The sequence below is a fragment of the Podarcis liolepis genome, assembly GCF_965112155.1.
Source record: "Podarcis liolepis genome assembly, chromosome: 2".
NCBI lineage: Eukaryota > Metazoa > Chordata > Lepidosauria > Squamata > Lacertidae > Podarcis > Podarcis liolepis.
In genome coordinates this window covers 28,492,727-28,519,822 of record NC_139555.1, presented here as the reverse complement: position 1 = coordinate 28,519,822, position 27,096 = coordinate 28,492,727, and the positions used below count along the sequence as shown (strand labels likewise).

General features: G+C 47.0%; 1 protein-coding gene across 1 annotated transcript; it reads left to right on the top strand.

Annotated features, from left to right (window-relative positions):
* Nucleotides 1-1,062: 1,062 nt before the first annotated feature.
* Nucleotides 1,063-27,096, top strand: FSCN2 (fascin actin-bundling protein 2, retinal). Its single transcript, XM_083490188.1, has 5 exons — nt 1,063-3,697; nt 17,032-17,188; nt 21,869-21,990; nt 23,502-23,669; nt 25,549-27,096. The coding sequence occupies exons 1-5, from the start codon at nt 2,878-2,880 to the stop codon at nt 25,752-25,754; spliced, it is 1,473 nt and encodes a 490-aa protein (XP_083346314.1). The 5' UTR covers nt 1,063-2,877; the 3' UTR covers nt 25,755-27,096.

Here is a 27,096-nt window from a genome sequence, read left to right as displayed (position 1 = left end):
AACTTGATGGAGGAGATGAGCAAATTAACAGGAAGGTACTGGGCCTTATGGGAATGAAGAAGGTCTCTCCATGCCATCTCTAGCACTGATGTATCAGGTAGGGTTGAGACAAAATTTGGAGTCCCCTTTTAACAAATGTTTGACCAGTTTCCCATTCTGGTGATTTTTTGGGGGCAATTGACCAATGACAATTGGTGGGGGTTGGACTCGATGGCCCTTGTGGTCTCTTCCAACTCTATGATTCTATGATTCTATGACAAAAATGTTTACCTCATGAGTTGCATTATATCTGCAGTCCCCAATAGTATGGTGAGTGCAGTCTGTTCTCCTAGGTTTCATGTGGGCAGGGCCGTCTTACCCATAGGGGCTAGGGGTGCGGGGCACCCAGGCGCTGGGCTCTCAGGGGCACCGGGCTGAGAGTCCAGGGCCCGAGAGTTGAGTCTGGGGAAGAGCCCGCCTGTTGGTTGGAGCACCGCAGTGGGCTCTTCTGCTCTGCACCGCGATTTTGGGAGCGACCGAGCTGAGGCGGCTGGCTGGTTACACCCTCCTGCGTGCCTGGGACTGGGCAACTGGGGGGGGCACCGGGCAGATCTTTGCCCCCTGGTGCCGCATATGCTTAAGACAGCCCGGCAAGTGGGTGTTTTTTTTCTGACCTGCTTCCTCCCACCTTCACAAAGCCTCTGTAGCGAATTTCCGCCTTTCACCTTCTCTCTTCCCCGTGGCTAAGGAAAGTTGTCTTGGGCCTTACCCTACATCACATGTGTACCTGATCAAACATTTCTTCAGCACATAATTTTTAACTAGGGATAGGGAACCTGTATTGGACGTTAACCACTGACTATGCTGGCTGGTGCTGATGGCAGCTGGAAGAGCCCCCATGCCAGGATGCAGTTCTTAGACTTCTCATTCAAACAAGGAACCTGTTAGGCTTCCCTTCGGCAAATCTCTCTTGCCTCCATGCAATGATGGAGGTGATGTCTGCAGCCTCCTTCATCTGCAGCGCCCCCGCTCCATATCCACAACATTCTCAATAAGGGTAGCCAAATGCAAAAGCAGGCAGGACTTCTGCACCTTTAATAGCTATGTAATGCAATCTGCCCCTGCTAAAATCCCCTCTTCTACACAACTATTAAAGTTGCAGGTGCCCTGGCCACTTTTGCATCCAGACACCATGCCCCTCAATGTCACTTAAAGTCCCAGAGGCAGATTTTCAAGAGACTGCAGAGCGCCGATGGAGTCGGGAAAGCCATCAACAGAAGGAATGTCAGCGGATCCAAACAAGTTGTTCCCTTGCACAGCGTGACTTGCATGTTTACTCAGACATATGTCCCACTGTGTTAAATGGGGCTCAGTGAACATAGGACAGCAGCCTTAGTTGGGGACACAGAGAGCAGTGGTGCATTTTGTGGGTCAGATTTATTCTGATCATTTGGGATCTCGCTGCTGCCTGTTTCATAAGAACCACTGGGCCTTCGCCATCTGCCAGCATGTTTTCCCCAACCCTATTTTTGCTAACTGTCAACTGTGGTATTGTCAACCCAACCCTCCCATATGTTAGCAACTCTCTCTCTCTGGCTAAATGGAAGGATCTTAAAAAGTATCTGTTCTGAAGTCATGGCAGCGGCGGGTGGTGGAGGAGAGCAGAGCAGGCCTTGCTGTTGTCTACAGAGGCAGCTAGGACAGCCAAGCTATTCTGGGTGGCTTTCACCTCTGTCATTCAACAACTTCTGCTTCAGCAGATTCCAACTTGCTGGGTCTAAATCCATCCCCATTCTTTCAAGTTGCATTTATCTGAGCTGCAGTGCAGCCCCGGAAGGCCCAGCCTCCCTTCTTCCCACCCTGGTTCGATTCTGAGCTAGGCCTCTCAGCTAGGCCGCCCCATCGGTTTCCTAGGGGGGCCAGGCCACTATTATCCTTTTGACAGAGCTGTGGATTTGGGGTTACGGAACAGATGGAGGCAAAGGGGCCAAAGGAGGATGAAAGGTTTACACTAATAGAAATGCCCAGCTAATTGTTAAGGAGATTAGAGGCTGGGCCAGGCAGGCACTCTCGGCTTGGAGGTGACCTGCCGCATGGAATCAGAGAGCCCACGGTAACGTTAACCAAAGCGGTGCTAAGAAAAATAAATCCTCCACCAGGGAGAGGCGGCAGATTGAGTTGCCGCTTGAGCGTTTTGGCCTTAGCGGTGGGATAGAAAGGCGTTTGGGGTGGATCAAGCCTTAGAAGAAGGGAGACAACGCAAACGAGAGACACAGATACAGTGCAGAGCACTACAAGCGCAGAGAGCAGGCCGGAGCGGAAGAATAGGTCTCATCAAAAGGCCATTGTGTAGCCTGTCAAAGCCCCCCTCCCTTCTTTGTGGCTTCTGTAGAAGCCCCACTATTGGTTACAGGAGGCCGGCAGCTCATTGAAATCTTTGTAATCCTAGCTGCGCTAATTAAGCAAGGCTGCGGGTGCTTAAGCATGTACATTTTTTTCTGAGCATTCTCTCCTCTCCATCCGCACCCCACCCCCTCTCCACACTGGAGAAGATGAGGAGGAGGAGGAGGAAGAGGTCAGTGTGAGCCACGCAGGAGGCAGCAGCACTGCCAGCAGGGGGGACGAGGCAGCCAAACGAGATTGGCTTTACGGGCAGAAGATTAAATGTAGGAAGAGCTGGTGCACACACACACACAGAAAGAGACTGGGAACTGGGGCAGGTGCACGTCATTGGGTCTTTGACTGAGGTGTAAGGTTCGTTTGCACTAATCCAGATCGCTCGGCTGGCTCGGCTGTGCCTATGTGAGCGTGCACGTTTCCGTACCCCCAACGAAGGACTGGGAAGACCTTAGGCGCCCACCCCAGTCCTTGGGACTATATCCGCTGTCCGGACAGAAGATGCCAACGAATGGGATCCACCAGCTTCTGAAGATCCAGTTTGGCTTGATTAACTCTGACAACAGGTACCTGACGGCAGAGAGCTTTGGCTACAAGGTCAACGCCTCAGCGCCCAGCCTGAAAAGGAAGCAGATATGGACCCTGGAGCAGGACGGAGACAGCTCCGTGGTCTTCCTGAAGAGCCACCTAGGTAGGTACTTATCTGCCGACAAGGACGGCAAGGTCTCATGTGAAGCCGAGAAGCCGGGAGGTGATGGGCGTTTTGTCATTGTCACCCAGTCGGACGGGCGCTGGGCGCTCCAGTCAGAACCCTACAAGCGTTTCTTTGGCGGTTCCGAAGACAGGTTGTCCTGCTTTGCCCAGACCATCACAGAGATGGAGCTCTGGGCTGTGCACTTGGCTATCCACCCCCAGGCCAACCTTTTGAGCGTGAGCAGGAGAAGGTATGCGCACCTCAGCGCTCAGGAGGACGAGATCTCCACCGACAGCAACATCCCTTGGGGTGTGGACTCGCTCATCACCCTCACCTTCCAGAACAAGAAGTACTGCCTGAGAACCTGCGACAACCGCTACCTGCGCAACGATGGCACTCTGGTCAAGGAGCCTGACCCCCGCGCAGGCTACACCCTGGAATTCAAGGCGGGCAAGCTGGCCTTCAAGGATTGCGATGGGAAATACCTGGCGCCCATGGGACCTACCGGCACTCTAAAATCTGGCAGGAGCTCCAAGCCGGGCAAAGATGAACTCTTTGATCTGGAAGAGAGCCACCCGCAAGTAGTTTTCGTGGCCTCCAATGGCAGATATGTCTCCATCCGGCAAGGTAAACCTTTCTGCTCTGTGGGACTACGCATAGCCAGGGAATATTCCTCTCCCCTTCTAGTTCCATAGCCATAATATGGGTCTTGTTTGTTTGTCCGCTTTGTACAATGGTAATACGCTTGTTCTTAGCCACAGGTGACTCACTGAATGCATATGGTGGGGGGTGTTGATGATGGTAGTTGCCACCATCAGTTTCCTGATGCTTCTTTGCTTCAGGAGCTGCCTCCCTAATCCTCATGCTTGGATAGGGAAGGAAAGATGTGTCTCATGGCGTCTATTATGGTTCCTTGCTGGTCTCCATCAAGTCGATTATCTGTTTCTAGTACAGGGCAGGTGTGTTGTGCTCATTTGCACAAATAAGGATCTAGGAAGATGTTGTGGGGAAGAGATGAGTGCAGGGTCTGAAAGCCAAGGACAAGTGCAGTGGCACCGGTGGAGAAGAGGAAAGTCTGCTTTGCTCTGTATGTTTTGCTACAGCTTCTATGGCAGCGTGTCAGATTGGAAGTGCTTCTCGTCCACATGATAATCAGTATGTCAGCAGGCATCCCTGCTGCTTAAGAATAGTTGCAGGCTCTGTCTTCTATTCAAAGGATGGGGCACAGGGACAGATGCAGAACCCACTCTCCTGTGATTTTGCTAATAGTGGCATGGTGGCTCCATAGATAAGCCAGTGGGTCTGGCGGCTGTTTAGCAAGAATGACACTCATGTGAATTTACAGGCTTCTGATTCTGCGCATGCACACCAGAGAGTGGCCCTGCTGGAATGGATTGAGATTTTTACAAGCTCTCTCCAGCAACAACTATTAATCTGAGTGGCGTGAGGACAGATGATGTGCTCGTTACATTTAACTTCCTTCAACACAATTAGGCAATGGCACTTGGATTCCATCATCTACTGCCGTCCTTGGTATTAAAAAATTATAATCAATTTTATAACCTTCTTCCTATCAGTCGGTGCAGCCAGCTCTTTCATTCTTCCTAGGTTGCTTTTAGTGCCGCCAACAGTGTCCATCAAACATCTGCCCAGTGTCCCTGAAGGGGCTGTTCACATTCACAGCTGTATTTGCCCATTCCTACGATTCCCATGTCCTACCCCAACATTTCTAGGAAATGCTCTTCAGTGAACCATTCTAGGCGACCTCCCCCTGCCCAGAGATCAATGGCGCTCCGAAAGGCCTTATGGGTAAAGAATGAAAGGCAACTCCAACCTTACATCTTTCCCATATGGCTCCAGAACTGGCCCTTAAGGACCACATTTCAATCAGCCCCCAAACAAAAGAGCAGCAGCAATCCCCAACAAAGCTATGTCCCAAATGTCTGAAGGTGCTACAGAGTGATGGTTTCACGTTGAGAAAATATTCTTTCCCCAAGGTTTGTTTGTCCCCCCCCTGTTCTGAAATTCTTTCCAGAGGGAGAAGGCTATTCCCCCATAACTACTTCTTCCCATGCACCTAAGAGAAAACTAACTGTAGTCTCCTGTTTATTTTCATTTATTTATTGCATTTATATACCACCTTCATCTTCCAAGGATCTTGAGGTGGTGTACATGGTTCTCTTCCTGCCTCATTTCATCCTATGTGAGGTAGTTTAGGTTAAGAGATGGCGGCTGGCCCAAGGTGACCCTATGAGCTTCATGGCTGAGTGGGGATTTAAACCCTGGTCTTCCAGGTCCTAGTCCAACACTCTAACCATTACACATGCTGTTTTTCTGACCTGTGGCACCTTTGGGTGATTATAGTGGCCACGGACTATAGCTTTTAACACAGAGGGGCAACCTTTCCGGGGTTGAGGGCCTTGTTCAGTTGGGGCTGGAGGATGCCTATTGCAGGTGGCAGGTGAGGCCAATTCAAAAATTGGGTGGGACAGCCCTTCTCTCTCTCTCTCTCTCTCTCTCTCTCTCTCTCTCTCTCTCTCTAGCTCCCCCTCTCCCTCTCTATTCATCCACCATCCTTTCGTTTTCTCTCTTCCCCCTCTACCACAGGTGTACACAAGTCTCTTCCCTTTATCCATCCATTAGCCATTCATTCTCTTCCTTCGTTTTCTCTGTCTCTCTTCAAGTGCCACCACAGGATTTGGAAGGCCTCATGCAAGCCTTGACACTACACCTAACGATAACCAAAGAATCGCCCCCCCCCCAACCCATTTGCCTAACTGCAACACCAACAGTCTGTTGAAAACAGAAAAGGCTGTGCCCTGTTTCTGCTATGGTTGCCGCATTTTATGCTAACCCAGCTCCCGTGCCTCAAACAGGGTTCTCACACAAACTTAAGCAAGTCAAGCTTTCCTCATCACTATCTTCACGACAGGGAAAGCTTCACTGTCTTCATGAGCCAGTAAGAAGAGGGATAAAAAGCTGGGGGACAAATGAATCAGGTGAAGCAAATCGATCTGGAGTAATCACACTCTGCTTCTGGACTCAAAGCAGCCTGGCTTCTGCTTCAAAGCAGCCTGACAGGAAGAAATTAAATAGCTGAAACTTTTTTGTGACATGAAGACAAACTGATGGGCTGGTCTCCATCGGCTTCATTTCCGAAGTGCCAACGTTGTTTAGAATTCCCAGCCCACATGTTCATTTATTTCTATTTTTAAATTTATTTTTATTTAAAGGGTTTTAGGCTGCCTTGCAGGGCAATGTCCTCTCCAGGTGGCATGCAAATATATACCAGATAAAAAGGCAATTCCAATAAAATAATGTACATAACAAAATTTTGACCAGCACAATAGCAAACAACTAGCATTCAGTTACTATAAATTAATTAATCTTTAAAACAATACACGGCCCAACATAGAAAGAGTTAAAACAACAATCTCCAATAACTAGCAGCCTAAAACCAATACTCTGAGAGAGCAGCTACCTTAATAAAATAATCTTAATTAAAAGCCAGTCAGAACAGATGGTTCTTCAAAGGCTTTTTCAAGGTTGGCCCTGACAGGGCCAGTTACAAATCCCTTGGAAGCCACCACTGAAAAGGCCCTATATCTGGTGCACACCTGCTTATATACCATTCATTTAAAGCACACACACACCCCCAAGTATCCTGGGAACTGTAGTTTGTTAAGGGTGCTGGGAATTGTAGCTCAGCATAGAGTAAACTGTATTTCCCATTATTCTTTTTGTGTGCGTGCGTATTCTTTAAATGTATGGTGTGTACACAACCTAACTGATCTTTATTTGTGTAAAATATTTATATACTGCCTTATGGGGCTATCTCCAGGCAGTGTTGGCGGTCTGATCTTAAGGCCCAGACTGTTACATGGTCCTTCACATAACTGGGTCCTGGGCTATTTAAGACATAGGTCGCCAGCCTTTGGGGGCCCTATGGGCACATACATAGGCAAACGAGAGAAACTTGTTGTGGGCCTCACATACACACTGCAACTAAGCACACATTGCAGCCTAACCTATGGGCTACAATATATACTGCTTCTTTCAAGTCTAATTTCAGCAGAGGGAGGGGAAACACCATGGAAGGTGTTTGGGAATTCCATGTTCGCTTGTGGGCACCACGTTAGTGACCCCACCTGGCTTACGGCTCTAGAACTTGAAGCTAACATTTTGAATCTGGCCTGGAAATGCTCCGGCAAGCTGGCACAGTATTGGTATATAATATGGTCTAAATGTCTACCCTCAAAAGACACCCTGAATACCAGCAGAGGTTTCTGGGTTGTCTTCCAGGGCAGCACCCCATAGAACACACTGCAGTAGTCTAGTCTGGATGTAACTAGTGCAGGTTTGATGGAGGCAAGGTCTGCTTTCTCTAAATAAGAGTGCAGTAGGTAAAAAGCAACCACAGTCATTTGTGCTTCCATAGACAGCACCAAGCCCAGGCTTTACACTTGGTCTTTACAGGGGACTGCACAACACCCACCCCATCCCAACCCAACCACTTGTAGCCCCATGCCCGGATCGGCTTTCCTATCTACACAACAGCTTGTCTGGATTAACTATGCATTAAAAGAGTGGGGAAATGACCTTTGGCCATTGTTTAATATACCCCTTTTGTCCTGTTTTACAAAAGTGTGTCTAAACTGTATTAGGTGGGCAGCTAATCCACTGTATTCCTGCCCTTAGTTGCTTATCTGGCCTTCATTACTGTAATGCAGTATGGGCTTCTTCTCTCACAGTGATTAGCGTAATTATTTTCTTAGCTTCCCCGCGGAGTTACCAGATGTTTGCATGTTAATTCATTTAAATAAATGCAAATTTAAAATTCACATTGCCTGGCATTGATAATTAGCCTTTTTAAAAATAATAATAATAATCAAAAATCCCCAACCAGAGGAAAAAAGACTGATTTAAGCATACTCTTCCAGAAGCCACTCCTCTTGCCCCAGAGAAAAGTGATCGGATATGGATCCTTCTTCTTATCAATGCTGTTTTTAAGAGTCCAAGCTCTGGGAGACAATTCTAGCCCATCACTCTTCTGATGTTCTGGTGGCTATTAAATGCCCCAATTCAGAAGCAGGTTAAGGCGGTCAGCTTTTGAATTGGCTCCTATAGGGGCCCCTTTAACAACAGTGATTGTCAGCTGTGACAATGGAGTGCAATTTGATTTTATATCTATATAAAGTACCTTTGCATTTTCTTCCGGTTACCTTTTTTGAATTTGGAATGTGAATGGGAAACTGTGGAGGGGATTAAGCACAGTGTAAATTTATTCATATCTACTCAGAGATATGCATTCTGTGGGACTTACTCACATGTAAGTGCTTATGGGATTTCAAATATTGACCTAAATATGGAAAAACAAGGAATAGGGGGCCTCTAGGGTGTCCAGATGCAAAAGAGAACAGTGCTTCTGTACTCTTTATTAACAGCTTGGTAGAAGAAGGAATTTTGCCTGGTCATCCTAGGGCCATGAAACGTATGTCCTGAAATTTTTTTGTTTTCACTCTGTCCTGATATGATCTCCAAAACTATGACAAATACCATCCTCATTTTAGATTTTTCTCTGTGTGGAATCATGAGGGTCATGAGGACAGGAACTTTAATTTAAAATCAAATAGAAACCCATATTCTGAAAAGGGAACTATACTAGAAATTTAAATCTTGCATTGTGTGGTAAGACTCTAGATGCCTTGTTCAAGGGTAGCTGTTTCTGGAAAAACAACGTGTTGATCTCTCCCTTTTCTTTCTTTGGGCATTGTGGAGGCAAATATGCAGGAGGTTGCTTTGTTTCTGAGGTGAAGGAGGGGATTTGGTGTGTATTGCATGTTTTTCCTCAACTTTAACATTCAGGTAAATACGTTTTGCCAGCAGAAAGGTTGCAATCGTGTGTGTTTAATGAATTAATGAATTAAATGATCCGAAGAAGACACCAGCGGTCATCAACTGTAGAAAAACTGCTTTATTTAAAGCTTAAGAAGGAAGATCTTCAGCTTCTACAGCAGCCAATGAGCGCTTTTGAAATGAACTGTACATGTATTTGCATGTTGTATGAAAATCAGATGATGCAGTCTGATTTCCTCAAGATGACCCACTTCATTGTATTCTTCCTCAGCTAGCTTAGGAATCGTGCGATGGGCAAACAAACCCTAGCGGTACATAAACCAACCAGATGGGAGCTGAGTGAGTAACAGGTGGCAACAGGAAATGCCACACTGCCAAAGGGCTTGTGTCCGTTACTATAGCAACCTGGCCTAAGACAATTTCTGGGGGAAAGAGGAGCTACCCAGTCTCCCATGAACGGAAATATATAACGTGATCTTCCGGTCAAGCTTGAAAGGCCATTCTGTCTGTAACCCAACGAAAGAAGGGGGAAGGGGGAAATCCAAGTCTTGTGAGGGAAGGGAACTTTTTTTTACTTTGTGGCCCAAAGTGTCATACATCAAACTGCAAAAATAGGGCTTATCGCTCCGCAGAAATTAATAAGGTTCTTTCCCACCTGTTATCTTGAGGGAGGAGGAAATTTCACTGTAAGCTGTTAGTCAGGAAGTTGTCGTTTCCAACCTCTCCTCAGCCACGAATTTACCACTAGGCTCTTAGGCAAGCCGCTCTTTCTAAGCCTCAGCTACTCATCTGCAATATGGACATAACACCCCTGCGGACACGCCTTAGCTTTGAAGGGTGGTCGCAAAGTGTTGAGAAGGATCTGAGATAACGTGTGTGGAGAAGCTGAAACAAGTGAATGCCCCCGCCCCCAATCAATCAATCCCACCATGATCATCAAAAGAAACTTTATTATTTCCCCTCCTCCCTAGGTCATTTAATAGGCTGTTTACACAGTACAGTATAGCCGTGCTTTCTTGAACCAATTGTCCTTTCCATTTTAGCCTAAAAATGTAGTTCATGGGTATGTGTGAACACAGATGTAGCTGACCCTACATAGAAGTTGCTGTGGTGTGTATTCCTTTTAAAACTGAATGTGCACACACTTGTATACTTATAAAGCAGTGGGCCTCACCAGACCATCTGCTTATGGCGAAACAAAAGTAGAGCATACTTGTTATTCATTCATAGCATGAAACCCAGGTGGCTTTTGCTTTTCTTCAGCCCTAAAATGCAGCCTTTTGTCTCTGGGAAAGCAGTCATCTTCCTATGGCCAACGTGCCCACTTCTAATCTTGCATGTTCTCTGCGGTGTGTCTTCATGCGTGTCCTAGGCCACATTCGCTGCCACACTATGTGTCAACGAGCACTAGTTTAGACAGCTTTACAAAGAGGATTAGGCAAATGCATGGAAGGCAGTTCTAAAAATAGCAGAGAGTATTGTGGCACCTTAAAAAAACAAACGCATTTACTGTGGCATAAGCTTTCAGGAGCCACAGACCATTTCATCAGATGCATGAAGTATCACCCTGCATTGGTAAACATGGTGGAGGTGTTGGGGAATGTAGAGTTGTGAGGTCAGAGGGAGATGAGAGGCAAAAGGAACAGAAAGTGACCTGAAAGCAAAATTGATATAGTAAGCTGCAGCAGTGTCTGTGTCGGTTCTGCCCCACCAAAGTGGCTGCCACTGATACTAGTTGGTGTGGGCTGTCTGGGGAGTGAGAAACAAGCAGCAGAGGTTGTTTTCTTCATAGTCTACTTGCAGGCTTCCTAGAAGCATCTGACTGGCCACTGTGGGTAACGAAAGGTCGGACCAGGTAGTCTTTGCATTGATCAAGCAGGTATCCTCTTGCAGATACCTTCTGAATAGGGACCGTGACGTTGCTGGTGATGAGTGAGGCCAATTCTTCTCTGCTGTTTTGTGACTTTTTTTTAATTCATTGGCAACTCCCCTAGTAGGCTGCTGCAGCATTCAACTCTTCTTCAGCATATTGGTGTTTCGTTTTTAGTCCATTGTCACCGTCAGTGACCTCTTATTTCAGAAACTCTAATATGTTCAATTAAAAACAAAACAAAACTTCTATACTTGCAAAACCAACATATGGGTCCTTGTTGTAGTGGCTAACCTCCATAGATTATATGGAGGGGGTTGGGTTTATTGTTGTGTTGTGTCCCCATTTCAGAAGCTTTGCCGCTCATATGAGTAGGCCAATTACAAGAGCAGCTACTTACGGGGATTAATCAACTGCACTTTGGTCTGCACGGGCTCTTCAACTTGAATGATTTGAAGCTACCCACAGGATGTGCTTGCAAATTCCTAAATGGTTCCCTCTGTATCTCCTTAATCCCAGCCTCCGACCCCCTTTGCCCCAGTCTCCCCCCGCCAGCTGTTCCAACCAGCCACTTCATCTCTTTGAATAGGATTATCCCACATTTAAGTTCAGTCATAACCTGTCTTATGCTGATGAAACCCAGCAATGTTTATCACTGCCCTCCGGAGGGAAGAGCTTGGATGTGGCTGACAGGCCCAGAAGCTAGTCTCTTCTGCTAGGGTTAATATTATATTGTCAAACTATTACAATCTCATCCCGCTTGGCCCTATAGATACTAGCCACAGCCTTCCCTCTGCATTTTTGCCAGGTCTGGCCATACCCATTGGGATGGTGGGATGCCAGAGATATCAGTATGTTGGCAAGAGACTTGCTTTGTTGGCAATGAGCAACAGCCAACACAGAGGCTCACAGACCTCCTTTGCCTGTTCCAAGCCACTTAGGAGCTGGTGACTTTGGCTGGCAAGTTATTAATAGGGGGCTTGTGTGTCAGCCAGATGGAAACAACAGCAATCAGATTAATGAGGATAATTAAAGTGATTGTTGGAGGATTTGCTAGCAACGCAGGAGTGTGAGAAGGGGGTGCCTATGGCTCAGTGAGGTGGGCATAATTTTAGCAGGGATCGTTAATGCCCCTTCAGCTTGGAGGGTTAGCCAACTTCCTTGTCAATTGTAACCTGTTTGACAAGAGTTTGTGTGGAGATTCTGATGAATACCTTCCCTCCAGGTATATGGTTCCTTGCACTGAGGAATCTAATCAAAAGTAGTTTGCCTGGAGGGGTCCACCACACCAGCCTTCCCCAATCCGGAACCCTCCCAGATGTTGTTGGACTACAACTCCCATCATCCCTGACCATTGGCCGCGCTGGCTGGTGATTATGGAAGATGTACTCCCAAGCATTTGGAGAGCATCAGGACAGAGAAGGCTATACAGTGGACTTGACCATGGCTGGTGCTTATGGGATGCGTCGAGAAAATGTAGCTTGCCCACTAAGGTTGGCTGTGGAGTCTGTTGGTAAATGAAACCCTGCAGACAAGGGCAGCAACAATGCGAAGCAGCAAAACTGACTCAGGCAGAGGATTCCAAGGAAGATGTTATGACCAACCCAATATGTTTTTCTGCCTGTGGCAAAGGATGAGACAGTGCTACCCCCTTCTGTGTACGAAAGCTGATTGTGTGTCAAAGCTGAATAGACGGGCATTTGAATCCTGCTTCAACTCTGACGCAGAGGCCTCTACTGCACTTGAAAGCAGCAAGCCAGGCTAGGGGATACTCACTGGGATGCCACATGGCACACAGTTTTGCTCCCTCGGCATTTGATGTCTGAGGCGGCCACCTCAGAGTGCCTTATGGTGAGGCTGGCCCTGGGAAGTCCCATCTTCCTGTCTCTATGTGAGTGACAGTCGTTTTAAAAAGTGATAAGATTGTGGATCCCACAATCACCACATGTGTACAAGTTACCCTTGACTCTCTGTGTGTCATATCAGTAGACACACACACACACAATGAGAAATCATGACTTTTCCCTTCCTCAAGGCAACACTCCCAAGACAATCAGAAGAAAGTATAATTGTCAAACTGCAAGGTTTTCAAACTGTGATCCATGGCCCACTGGTGGTCTGCGAGCTCCATTTAGGTGGTCCACAGAAGAGGGTTACCAGACTCTCCAAGTGTCCTTATTTTCCAAGGACATCCCCTATTTAGAAAAGCCGTCCCAGTTTCTGATTTGATCCCCGAATGTCCCACTTTCCCTTAGGATGTCCCTATTTTCATTGGAGAAATGTTGGAGAGCATGGAGTTATCCAACCCTCATGGCATCTGAAGGCAATCCTGTATAGGGAAGTTTTTTTATGTTTAATGTTTTATTATGTTTTTATATATGTTGGTAGCTGCCCAGAGTGGCTGGGGCAACCCAGTCGGATGTGTGGGGTATAAATAGTAAAATTATCATTATGGAATGAGACATCCCTATTTTCATTGGAGAAATGTGGGAGGGTATGGGTTTATGCATGGTCCTGCACATGATTTAGTTATTTTTACTAATGACATAGTTTTTTCACCAGGGTCAGATTGTCAAGCAGGTAAACAAGGCTTTTGCTGAGGGCCCATGATTTTCATAATAGGGACTAACACAGTCTATTTCTTTTTTTTCTAAAAATGAACAAATTAAAAGAGTTATTCCTCAGTGGCCTAAGTTGCAGCCTGATATTTTCATAATAAGGTGCTGGTTTTGATTATGATACTGGTGCTGAATGAAAACACGCTATTAAAATATGAGTTATGTGCTTTGATCTGTAGGGGGGGGGAATATTTAGTAGCCCACCAAAATTCCTAGGAATTTTGAAGGAGAGAGAGAGGAGAGTGAACTACTGGCCAGGCGTGTCTGCTCCTGAGGAGCCGGTTATGGTGGATCATACAATCCACTTGAAAAGAGCTGTGTTGCAGAGGTAAGAGCTGATTAAATGCCAGGCAATGGAGTAGACTTACCCATGTGAATTCTCATTTAAACCAGGTTGGCCTTACCTGTATTGTATACTTTTACCATGCCAGGAGGATCCCTAACCCTGGTGAGTGCTGAGCCGCCATGCTAACATTGCTAGTGTGGTGGCTGAAGGGGCTGGTGGAAAGAAAACCAGGGTTGGAGGAACCATTAGGTTCATAACACTTTTGGCCCTCATATATTTATTTTTTTTAGGCTGCTATTTCCCCAGCTCTGCATGGAACTCACTGGGTGACCTTGGGCCAGTATCTGTATCTTAGAGGCATAGTGTCTGGTGGGGTGAAGCCACAACAATAACTAGCCAGCAGTAGCATCAGCTCTGCATACTGAGGAGGTGAGGTCAGGAACCAGGCAAGGCTTGGACTGTGTGGTTGCATCGGCAGACCCAATCCAGCACTGTCGCTGGTGCATATGCATAGCCCTGGCCTTAGTTCTCCCGCTGTTAACATTATCTTCCATACAGTGTCATTGTTGTGAGGAAATCCATGTACGGTATGTATGCCATCTTTGGAGGAATGACATCATCTATCCTTTTGCTACAGACAAAGCCAGGGTGTGTGGAAATGTTTGATTTATCGTTGAAGATTCCCCCACCCCTTTGATTTAAATAAATTTGTTAATGTTAGCTCATTGGTTTGTCAGCTTTATGGCAATTTATTTACTTCGGAGATTGTGGTACGTGCTACTTAGTTCTTTCCCTCTGATTTCCTTAGGCTCCTCATATGTTTAAAACAATAGGCACATGGGATACTAAAGAGATAAGTTCTTCTAACTTGCTTCTTGTTGGAATCATAAATTACGTCACAAATCTGGTAGGAGGACAAAACCAGTCCTGGGTGAATCAGCTGACAGCAAAGCATAGCACTCGCATTAGGCCATTTATTTTTTGACAAAGATCACAGATCTGCTAAATCTCTGGTCCCAGGCTGAAATTGCCTCCTGGAAATAATCAGGGCAGGTTGAGGAATGGCATTAACACCTCAGCCAGCCTGACTGTGGCACTATAGCCAGATGAACAAGGACTTAAAAAAAAGAAAGAACGAACAGGTCAAGAATAGGTTTGCAGAGTATGTGAATGTACATTGCATGCATAGGAAAGCTGAAACCGATTCAGGAGTCTCTTGATGTTTTGGCTTTTACTTTGAAGCAGCTATGGAAGCTATGGTTTTGATCAGAGCTTTGGGGAATTTTCCCACTACAATACTGCTGTTCTGGGGGGGGGGGAAATATAATTGGAGCTTCCCAACTGGAGCTTTAAAGCAATTGCAGATCACATTTAGTTTCAGAGAGGGGGAGGGGAAAGAGTAATCCATGAGGTCGGGGCGGGGAGGGAGGTTGCAAGAGAGATTGAGAGATCTTAATCGCCTGCAGTCACTCTTTGGTGATCTGACTGCCAGCAGTGAGCTTCATGGGGAATTGACTAAGCAAGTTCTGTGAATCACACACCTATGGCTAATAAATAAAAAAAAATAGGCAGTTCGTAGGAAGGCTGCATTTGAGGTGGTGTAGACAGGGCTCAGGCCCGAGCTGGCTAGAGCTGACCAGAGAATAGTGGAGTGTTTTCTTGGGTGGTTTCCTGCCCATGCTTGCCAGCAGAATGTTAAGAACTAGATAATGACATGTCCAATTGGTTTCTAGCCAATCAGGAAACAAATCCAAGTGCCAACTATGACAATCAAACCAGTGAGAGGCACTTGAAAACTACACACCTGTCTTCTATTTGGCGTTGTCCAGTAGACAGAACCAGGGACCTGCAACAAAGTACGGCGGCGTGGAGTGCTCCTGTTCAGTGTTCCAGCCAGCCATACCCTTTTCCAGGATATTCCGTTCCATCGTCTCCTAGTTTTCAGTTTCCCCACCCCTAAACAAATACCGGTACTCAGCATTCTATGGCAACTGAGCACGCTCAGCCCTGATTAGATTGTTTGAGGTTCTTTCCCTCCCCTCCTTAATTTGTATTTCTGCAAACTTCGGGATTCCTCAAGCCTATTACCGATTCCTTCCTCTTACGAATTTTGGCTGCATAAGCACCGTCACTTGGAGAATGAATTTTCTATTAGCATATAGGATGTTGGACCTGGATTAAAGTTTAGCTTTTATCGTGGACTTAACCGGGTGGCTTAGAGAAAATAATTATATCTCTACTGCAGATCCCCATCACAATGGAATGAAAGTGAGTCACACACATCTCAGGGCTTTTGTGAGGGTGAATGAGATAAAGCCCTGCTATCTGTGTAGTGCCCTAAGCCTTATGGAATGCTAGCAAGGATGTGATGACCAACAGCAGCCCCCCAAGGCACAGAGGATGGAGAGGCAGAGGCAAGTTAGTGGGGGCCACAAACTAAACATTCAAGCAGCAATTGTGTGAACTTCTCCCCCCACCTCTGCATAAGTAGTGGGTATAGGGGCAGGGGTCCCAACTTGAATAAAATATTGGGAGGTGGGCCCAGGTAAGTCCTGCCCCGCATAATCAATTACATGATGCAGTGCACACACACCATTTGAATGGCAATGCCCATCAACTTTTTTGGGGGGGGTGGCTGGCCTCAAGTATTTTATTGGGGGGCAGCGGCAAAGCCTCCTCGGCCCCTAGGAGTCGGCTCCTATGTATAAGGCCCTCAATCTCAAATGTGACTCTGGTGGGAGGGATAGGGATTTAACCTATTGCCCATTACTGTGGTCTTGATCTGGATCAACCACCCACATCTATTTACGTGGGTTTTTGTTTTTAATTCATGTAATTGCTATTTTTGTGAACAGAGTCACATTTAGCGTGACCCTTAAGGCAAAAATAAAGGAAGAGTGGTGTTGTTTTTCTGTTGTTCATATTCTCAGAATTTACTGTTGGTTGTTACTCACATTTTACGGGGCTGTCCGTAATTAATGAACCATATATTTACTTTTTATTCCCCTCCCCCCCCCCGATAATTAGTTACACCTTCTCCATCTCTCTTTTGTGCATCTGAAGGAACGCCTTCAACTAGATAGTTCAGTTTGGTTAGAGTGTGGTGTTGATAACACCAAGATTGCAGGTTCGATCCCCACATGGGACAGCTGCATATTGCAGGGGGGTGGACTGTATGATCCTCAGGGTCCCTTCCAACTTTACAATTCTATGATTCTAAGATGGACCTCTGCTTGAACCCTTCTCACAGGTTTTCTTATCTGGTTTCATGCCTGACAGTGGAGCACGATGGATCTAAACAATATGAAAATATGTCCTTTCTTCCTGCTAGGTGTCAACGTCTCAGCCAATCAGGATGAAGAGACACACCACGAAACCTTCCAGATACAGATTGATAAAGAAACCAAGAAGTGCATCTTCCATTCCAACACGGGCAACTACTGGACCTTGGTGTCGCATGGGGGAATTCAGGCCACAGCCACAGAAGTGTGAGTTAGGTTATGTCCTCATGTCACTAATGGGGCCCTAGAGCATTTGGGGCCTTGGAAGTCTGATGGCAGTTTTGGCTAGACATAACAGAAGGAGAGCCAGGGCATGGAGAGAATGGATGCAAGACTTAGAACAGGGCTTCTGGGAAGGAGTGATGGGTGCATAAGCACATAGAAGACCTCTACCGAGTCAGATCAGTGGGCTATCTGTTCCTGCAGCCCATTTTTCACAGCAGCAAGCCAGTGACTCTGGTTTGCCCCCAAGCAGGACTTGAGGCAAATACAGTTGCCTAAACTAATGTCCATCAATGCTTCCTTTTGTGTGTCTGGAAAGGAAAAGCATGGTTTGGGCACAGCATTGCAGACATACAAGAATTTGCACATATGTTTGAGAATCAGGGACCTGGAAGTGAACAGCATAGCCATTCAGAGAAGGCAGGATAATTCAGGATAATGTTCAGTACGGCACCAACATTGTTACCAACTGGGAAGGCAGCAGAGCAGCATCTCCCAAGGGTAGCTAGCGGGTCTCAGGCAAAAGTGTGCATACATAACCGGGCTAAATTAGGATGTCTGCAAGCTTTTTCCAGACCTGGGACCCACTGTCAGCTCGAACACGGAGTTTGGGATTCACTGCTGAATTTTTTGAAACACACTTATAAGAAACAAATAATACTGCAAAACAGGACATATAGCTCACTACTGAATTTTTGATAGTACATCTGTACAGCGGTTGTGACCCATCTTAGGTTGGCTGCGCAAGCCACTAGTCAGTGGGACCCAACTCACCAGTTGAAGAACTAGATGGTCACAGACACGGCAGGCATCCTCAGCCCTGGTGCACTTGCCCAGGGTAATTTGCTGTGTGTCCTCTATTCCTATAGCAGCATCTTTAGCGACAGAAGTGGAATGTAAGAGAGAGAGGGAGAGAGGACTGCCATTGTCAGTAACTTCAAGCAATTAGGGGAACCTAGGAAGCTGCTTTGCACTGAGCTAGACTATTGGTCCATCTAGCTCAGAATTCTCCTTCATGGATCACTGCCTTCCCGTGGCGAAGGGGCTTGAATAACTCAGAGAAACTATGAGCTATGCCATACAGGGCCACCCAAGATGGACAGGTCATAGTGGAGAGTTTTGACCAAACGTGATCCACCTGGAGCAGGAACCGGCAAGCCACTCCAGTATCCCTGCCAAGAAAACTCCATGGACAAAGACAACAGGCATATAAAAGTTATGACGCTGGAAGATGAGCCCCTCAGGTCGGAAGGTGTCCAACATGAAGAGCGGAGGACAAGTACAAGTAGATTCAGAGCTGATGAAGCGACTGGGCCAAAGCCGAAAGGACGCTCAGTTGCGGATATGCCTGGAAGCGAAAGGAAAGTCCAATGCTGTAAAGAAAAATATTGCATAGGAACCTGGAATGTAAGAACCATGAACCTGGGTAAGTTGGATGTGGTAAAAAATGAGATGGCAAGAATAAATATTGACATCCTGGGCATCGGTGAACTAAAATGGACGGGAATGGGCGAATTCAGTTCGGATGACCATCATATCTACTACTGTGGGCAAGAATCCCGTAAAAGAAATGGAGTGGCCCTCATAGTCAACAAAAGAGTGGGAAAAGCTGTACTGGGATACAATCTCAAAAATGATAGAATGATCTCGATACGAATCCAAGGCAGACCTTTTAACATCACAGTAATCCAAGTTTATGCACCAACCACTGGTGCTGAAGAAACTGAAATTGACCAATTCTATGAAGACTTACAACATCTTATAGAAATGACACCAAAGAATGATGTTCTTCTCATTATAGGGGATTGGAATGCTAAAGTAGGGAGTCAAGAGATAAAAGGAACAACTGGCAAGTTTGGCCTTGAAGTTCAAAACGAAGCAGGGCAAAGGCTAATAGAGTTCTGCCAAGAGGACAAGCTGATCATCACAAACACTCTTTTCCAACAACACAAGAGATGACTCTACACATGGACATCACCAGATGGGCAGCATCAAAATCAGATTGATTATATTCTCTGCAGCCAAAGATGGAGAAGCTCTATACAGTCAGCAAAAACAAGACCTGGAGCTGACTGTGGCTCAGATCATCAGCTTCTTATAGCAAAATTCAAGCTTAAACTGAAGAAAGTAGGAAAAACCACTGGGCCGGTAAGATACAATCTAAGTCAAATCCCTTATGAATACACAGGGGAAGTGAGGAACAAGTTTAAGGATTTAGATTTGGTGGACAGAGTGCCTGAAGAACTATGGATGGAGGCTCGTAACATTATACAGGAGGCAGCAACTAAAACCATCCCAATGAAAAGGAAATGCAAGAAAGCAAAGTGGCTGTCCAACGAGGCCTTACAAATAGCGGGGGAGAGAAGGCAAGCAAAATGCAAGGGAGATAGTGAAAGATACAGGAAATTGAATGCAGATTTCCAAAAAATAGCAAGGAGAGACAAGAAGGCCTTCTTAAACGAGCAATGCAAAGAAATAGAGGGAAACAATAGAATGGGAAAAACCAGAGATCTGTTCAAGAAAATTGGAGATATGAAAGGAAAATTTCATACAAAGATTACCATAATAAAAGACAAAAGTGGAAAGGACCTAACAGAAGCAGAAGACATCAAGAAGAGGTGGCAAGAATACACAGAGGAACTATACCAGAAAGAAATGGATGTCTCGTATACCCCAGGTAGTGTGGTTTCTGACCTTGAGCCAGACATCCTGCAGAGTGAAGTCAAATGGGCCTTAGAAAGCACTGCTAATAACAAGGCTAGTGGAAGTGATGATATTCCAGCTGAACTATTTAAAATTTTAAACAATGATGCTGTTAAGGTGCTACACTCAATATGCCAGCAAATTTGGAAAACTCAGCAGTGGCCAGAGGATTGGAGAAGATCAGTCTACATCCCAATCCCAAAGAAGGGCAGTGCCAAAGAATGCTCCAACTACCGCACAATTGCACTCATTTCACACCCTAGCAAGGTTATGCTTAAAATTCTACAAGGCAGGCTTAAGCAGCATGTGGACCGAGAACTCCCAGAAGTGCAAGCTGGATTTCGAAGGGGCAGAGGAACCAGAGACCAAATTGCAAACATGCGCTGGATTATGGAGAAAGCTAGAGAGTTCCAGAAAAACATCTACTTATGCTTCATTGACTATGCAAAAGCCTTTGACTGTGTCGACCACAGCAAACTATGGCAAGTTCTTAAAGAAATGGGAGTGCCTGATCACCTCATCTGTCTCCTGAGAAATCTCTATGTGGGACAAGAAGCTACAGTTAGAACTGGATATGGAACAACTGATTGGTTCAAAATTGGGAAAGGAGTACGGCAAGGCTGTATATTGTCTCCCTGCTTATTTAACTTATATGCAGAATTCATCATGCGAAAGGCTGGGCTGGATAAATCCCAGGCCGGAATTAAGATCGCCGGAAGAAATATCAACAACCTCAGATATGCAGATGACACAACCTTGATGGCAGAAAGTGAAGAGGAATTAAAGTACCTTTTAATGAGGGTGAAAGAGGAGAGCGCAAAATATGGTCTGAAGCTCAACATCAAAAAAAGAAGATCATGGCCACTGGGCCCATCACCTCTTGGCAAATAGAAGGGGAAGAAATGGAGGCAGTGAGAGATTTTACTTTCTTGGGCTCCATGATCACTGCAGATGGTGACAGCAGTCACGAAATTAAAAGACGCCTGCTCCTTGGGAGAAAGGTGATGGCAAACCTAGACAACATATTAAAAAGCAGAGACATCACCTTGCCAACAAAGGTCCGTATAGTTAAAGCCATGGTTTTCCCAGTAGTGATGTATGGAAGTGAGAGCTGGACCATAAAGAAGGCTGATCGCCGAAGAATTGATGCTTTTGAATTATGGTGCTGGAGGAGACTCTTGAGGGTCCCATGGACTGCAAGAAGATCAAACACATCCATTCTTAAGGAAATCAGCCCTGAGTGCTCACTGGAAGGACAGATCGTGAAGCAGAGGCTCCAATACTTTGGCCACCTCATGAGAAGAGAAGACTCTCTGGAAAAGACCCTGATGTTGGGAAAGATTGAGGGCAGGAGGAGAAGGGGACGACAGAGGACGAGATGGTTGGATGGTGTTCTCGAAGCCACAAACATGAGTCTGACCAAACTGCAGGAGGCAGTGGAAGACAGGAGTGCCTGGCGTGCTCTGGTCCATGAGGTCACGAAGACTAAACGACTAAACAACAACAACAAAGCTCAGAATTATCTGCAGATTCTAAACTTCGGGTGGACAGACTTGTGGGATCTGTTTTGGTCTTTATTAGAACCCTGAGATTCACCAGGCAGTCACACACTGCGAATGATGGAGCAGGGTGCCTCTCAGCGTGTTCTTAGCTTAGGAATTACCAGAACCAGGCTTACAAGTTCTTCCAGTCAAGGAACCACTCCCCATTTCCCCCCAGGTATTCCTTCCCACCCCCCGCCCCCGCCAGCAACCTAATGGGGGAGAGTGGCAATTTGTTGCACCTGCTACACAATGTGGTGTCCTGTGCACAAAACCCTGTTGATTTCAGCAAGACCTACGCCCATGCAAGTGTGTGTAGGGCTGCACTCTCTGAATGTTAAATACACAATAGGGAAGAAAGAGCAAAATGATCATTCATTATCTGACCAGTGCTCCCCCCCCCCTTGCTTTGTTCCCGCAGATCTGCTAGCACCATGTTTGATATGGAGTGGCGTGGACGCCGGGTAGCCCTCAAAGCTCGCAATGGCAAATATATCTGCACCAAGAAGAATGGACAACTGGCAGCTGTCAGTGATGCAGTGGGTGAGTCTTACAATGGGATGCCATTGCCGCAATTACGGGGGCCTAAACCTGATAAAGGGACGCGGGTGGCGCTGTGGTGTAAACCACTGAGCCTTGGGCTTGCCGATTAGAAGGTTGGCTTTTCAAATCCCCACGACAGGGTGAGCTCCCGTTGTTCGGTCCCTGCTCCTGCCAACCTAGCAGTTCGAAAGCACGTCAAAGTGCAAGTAGATAAATAGGTATCACTCCGGCAGGAAGGTAAACGGCGTTTCTGTGCACTGCTCTAGTTCGCCAGAAGCGGCTTAGTCATGCTGGCCCCATGACCCGGAAAAACTGTCTGCAGACAAACATCAGCTTCCTCAGCCAGTAAAGCGAGATGAGCGCTGCAACCTCAGAGTCGTTGGCAACTGGACTTAACTGTCAGGGGTCCTTTACCTTTAAACCTGATAAACCAAGGACCACAGTCTGTGTGTTGTCAATAAAGCTGCTCGTCTTCCGCTATTTGCTGCAGCTTCCTTATTGAGAATGGTGGCTGGAAGAGGTAGGCGAGCCAAAACCATGCTCGATGGGCATCAGGAGAGTACCTAAATCTGTGTTATATGGAAACTGGAACATTGTGGGGCAAGATCACAACGAATGAGCCAACGGAATATATTACAAGTATAGCTGAGGCTTTGTTGCTGGGACAGTCAGAAGCTGAGAGCGGAGAAAAGGCTGCGTAGATATTGAGCAGTTCCAGAGGAGGCTATATTGAGAACAAATGAAACAAAGAGTTTGCAGGGCAGTTGGGAGGAAGTCACTTTTGCTAGAGCACAGACCAACCAAGATTGAAACTGGAAGTTACTTGACTGGAAGTGGGGAGGGAGCAGCAGTAGGCCAACAAGTATGGTCTTATCCTAAGCAGCTGTAAGGTCCTCAGACACACCTTGCAAGTCAGGAGAGCAGGTGGCTATAGCCAGGTGTCAGAAAAGACCACCTACTGAAGTCCTACTGAAAGTGGCACAGCTGTTCAGTGCAGCTTAAAGCTGGATGGCTTCCAGGTGCACCTGAGGTGAGCCCAATAGCAGGAAGGCCACTCCGGTCGGACTCTGGCTTTAGCTGCAGATGCCAATCCAGTATGCCAAAGCAGGAGGAGAGCACTAAGGTGATGCCAGAGCAGTTTCAAAATAACGAGTAATCAATGACATAGTTTGTCCAGGATTCTTCCGCATTTGCAACTCTTAGGATCAATAATGGCAAGGAGCTCGCAGAAGTAGGATGAAGCCCAGTTGTAACCTCAGAAACTTAACTAGAAGGGGGAATTGAAAGCGGACTGATCCTGCTTACAGAACTCCTAGAGAAAAGCACAAACGTTAGCTGGAAATCTGCAAATTCAGGCTACTGAAAGCACGTATGTGGCTGGGAGAGCAATCCTGGACTCACTCGGGCTGAAGTCTGATGCAAATGTATTCACAAATGCACGTTTTGGATCCCTAGCTCATCACAGTCACATTAGCTTCCGAACTCACTGACCTACAGTTATCTGACTACAGGGGAGGATGAGGAATTTGTTCTCAAGCTGATCAACCGGCCCATCCTGGTCCTTCGCGGGGCTCATGGCTTCGTGTGCTACCACCGCAACTCCAACTTGCTAGACGCCAACCGTTCCGTCTATGATGTCTTCCAGATCATCTTCAACGACGGCGCTTACCAGATCAAAGGTAACTCACTAACTGGCTGCAAACTGGGAGCTGGGGAGGGAGCTCATCACATAGTGAAATAATTTTGGACCATATGTCGGAGGGATGCTACGAGAACATTTGTTTCCCAGCTGTGAACGCAGCCCCTCCAACTTCCACCTAAAATCCTGGAGAGCCTCTGCTAGCCAGTGTAGACAGTAATGTGGTAGGTGGGCCCAATGGCCTATCTCTGTATAAGGCAAGTTCCTATGTTCCAACTGACTGCAAAGTCAGATCCCCCCATGCGCTACCACAGTAAGCTATTTGTGCAAAGCAGTTCCTATCATTTAGAGAACTTTAACCTCACCATTAGAACCCATTGCCATCCTATAACAAATCCTGGGTGTAAGGCCAAAAAAGTATCATCAGGCGTGGGGGGGGGACCCCAAGGTTTGCAGGAGTACCCAAATAAATATATATTTATGCGGGTGCAGGGGGTGAAAAACAGCCCAGTGAGGATTGGGCAGTGGAACTGTCAAGCAATAGACTGCTAGGCAAAAGTCTGGGGATTTTGCAGCCCTCTCATCCCTCAATGGTAGCTGGTCATTGATGACAAGCAGCCACACTCTAGAAAGTGGCATGGCTAGTACCTGAAGCTGCAGCTGCCGTGTTTCCTTAACAGTAAAATTCCCCTGTGTGCAAGAAGAGTGGCGGCAAGCCCAGCCACTCAGATGCCATCACTGGGGAGGGCACCGGAACAGCAAATGGGTGGGCCCTCAGAATTTACGTTTTTCCCTAAAGTGCCTAGAACAGTCTCAAAATTAATAAAAGCACTTATGGCCTTTTATCATGCTGTGATTCGGGATTGTAGAAACATGGGGAGCCTCACAAGTAGTTGGCAATGTGGGACTGCCTCCATGTGGACCTGGGGGGTGGCCACGTTTGCAACTGGAAGAGCCCCACTGTTACAGATCCAAGGGCCAATGACCCTGCTTTTTCGCTGTATTTGCTTGGACTTCCCCTGCAGCCCAGCTTGGCTTGCTTTGCTCTGCACCAGGTAGCATGATATGGTTCCGCCAGTTCTTTGCTGTGGTTTCAGTCGTGTGTGTGTGTGTGTGTGTGTGTGTTTGTGTGGATGACTGGACCAGTTATGGCTCAGCAGCTCTTTTAAGGAACCTGTGGCCAAGGGATGATGGGCATTGGGAGCCCAGATACATCAGCAAGGCCACATGTTCCACATCCCTGTTCTATCCTTCCTTTCCTAGAACTTCAGATTTGTCCCCCAAACGGATCACTACCTGCCACAAACTTCAATCCCATGCACCTTTAAGAGAGGGAGGGAGGTGGTGGTGCCTCTATGTGCTCAATTACATGCAAGCGTTTAACCTTTAAAGCCCTATACGGCCTAGGACCCTCGTACCTATAGGACCACCTCTCCTGGTATGTCCCACGGAGGACCTTACAGTCTTCAAACAAAAACATCTTGGAGGTCCCGGGCCACAGAGAGGTTAGGCTGGCCTCAACCAGAGCCGGCGCTTTTTCGGCTGTGGCCCCGATCTAGTGGAATGCTCTGTCACAAGAGACTAGGGCCCTGCGGGACTTGACATCTTTCCGCAGGGCCCGCAAGACAGAGCTGTTCTGCCTGGCTTTTGGCCAGGGCACAGCCTGACCCCCTCCTTTGGCAATCTTCACAGAACTCTAGCTCAATGGTTGCCATTAATCTGATTTGAACTGATTTTATAATGAAATGATTTTAGAATGTTGTATCATTTTACTGTTGTTAGCTGCTCTGAGCCCGGCTTCGGCTGGGAAGGGCGGGATATAAATAATAATAATAATAATAATAATAATAATAATAATAATAATAATTATAATTATTATTATTATCTCCCACTGACACCTGCTCCTTCGATGCTCCTAGGCCTCGGTGGCAAGTTCTGGTATGTGGCCACCAACGGCACCGTCTGCAGCGACGGCGAGATGTCGGAGGATTTCTACTTTGAGTTCCGCGAGTGCAGCCGGGTGGCCATCAAAGGGAAGAACGGCAAGTACCTCCGTGGCGACCAAGCCGGGACCCTGCGCGCCGATGCCGACACCCTGCACCGGGCCACCCTCTGGGAGTACTGACGCCGTGCCACTTGCTGAGTAGCACCGTAGATGCTCTAGCTTCCGCCACGGTAGCCGAGCCAGCTCAGAGCGGACACAGAGGTGGGGTATTTGGCGGGGAGGGGAAAGTTGAGTGTTCCCACCTGGACTCCAGAGGCATGGTAATATACCCCCATCTTCCTCCGTGGAAAAGGACCTTGCTGGGAAGGAGGGGTGGGGACCTCTTGCCCTATTTCCCATAGTCTTAATCTGTCTAACCTTAGAAGCAGCACCCTAATGCACAGCTCCCAGGAGGGTGCGACACTGATGTACCCAGGATTAAAGCGATAGAGGCTCCGTTTCAGAACCAGCGCAACATTGCCTGTGGCTGTCTTCCCTTTCCCCTGCTCCGCACCTGAAACAGAAGACGACAAGTTGCAGGTTTCAGGGGGCCTTGTGAAACGTGGGAAGCTCCAACTTTGCTTGCTCTGCTCGCTGTAGCTTAGCGTGAAGGATTCACTGCAAAAGGGGCAAAAGGAAAGGGTTAGTTGGAGATGCTCACAGGGCACAATCCCCACCTTTGCTGAAGTAATGGAAGTTGGAAGCCCTTTTCTCCCCACTCCCTCTAAATTAGGAGAGCAGTAGAAGATAGAAAGCAGCCTTCATACTGAGCCAAAATCATTGGTACATCTAGTTCAATACTGTCCACGCTGACTGGTAGAATGCTGCAGGGTTTCCAGGCAGTGGAAATTCCCAGCGTTACATGCAGATGCCGAGGACTGAACCTGGGCCCTTCTACATACCAATTAGGTGTCCCCTAATCCTTTCTCTGCTCTGTCCAATAGATGACCGGCAACTCCTCAGATCCCCCTCTCCCCAATTTTCTCTTCCCTTTTTAGCAAGAGCTCTAGTTCTAATACTCGCTTCACCTACAACTCTGGAACAAAAACAGTATCTTGAGGGTTTTTTTGGGGGGGGGGAGCAGTGGCTGTGGGCCCCAGTAGCTACATGTGTGGAGATGGAAGCCGAGTGCCGTTTAGAAGTCAAGGCAGTCAGGAGGGTCTTGGCAGGGCTGGAACATCTTCCATGGGGTGGTCTAGCCACAGACAATGGGCTGTTTTGGGTAACATTCCAAGAGGAGGGGGAAGACAGAGCTGGTCTCCAAAGGATGCAAAGATCTGGAGGAAGAGGAACCGTAGTTAGACTAGCAGAGGTCTTCATATGACAGCTGAGAATCCCAGGCCCGGGAACACGAAACCTTTAATCTCAGGGTTGTGGGTTCAAACCCCACGTTGGGCAAAAGATTCCCGAATTGCATTGTGTTGGACTAGATGACAATTGTGGTCCCTTCCAATTCTGTGATATGATAAAGTCTACGGTATGA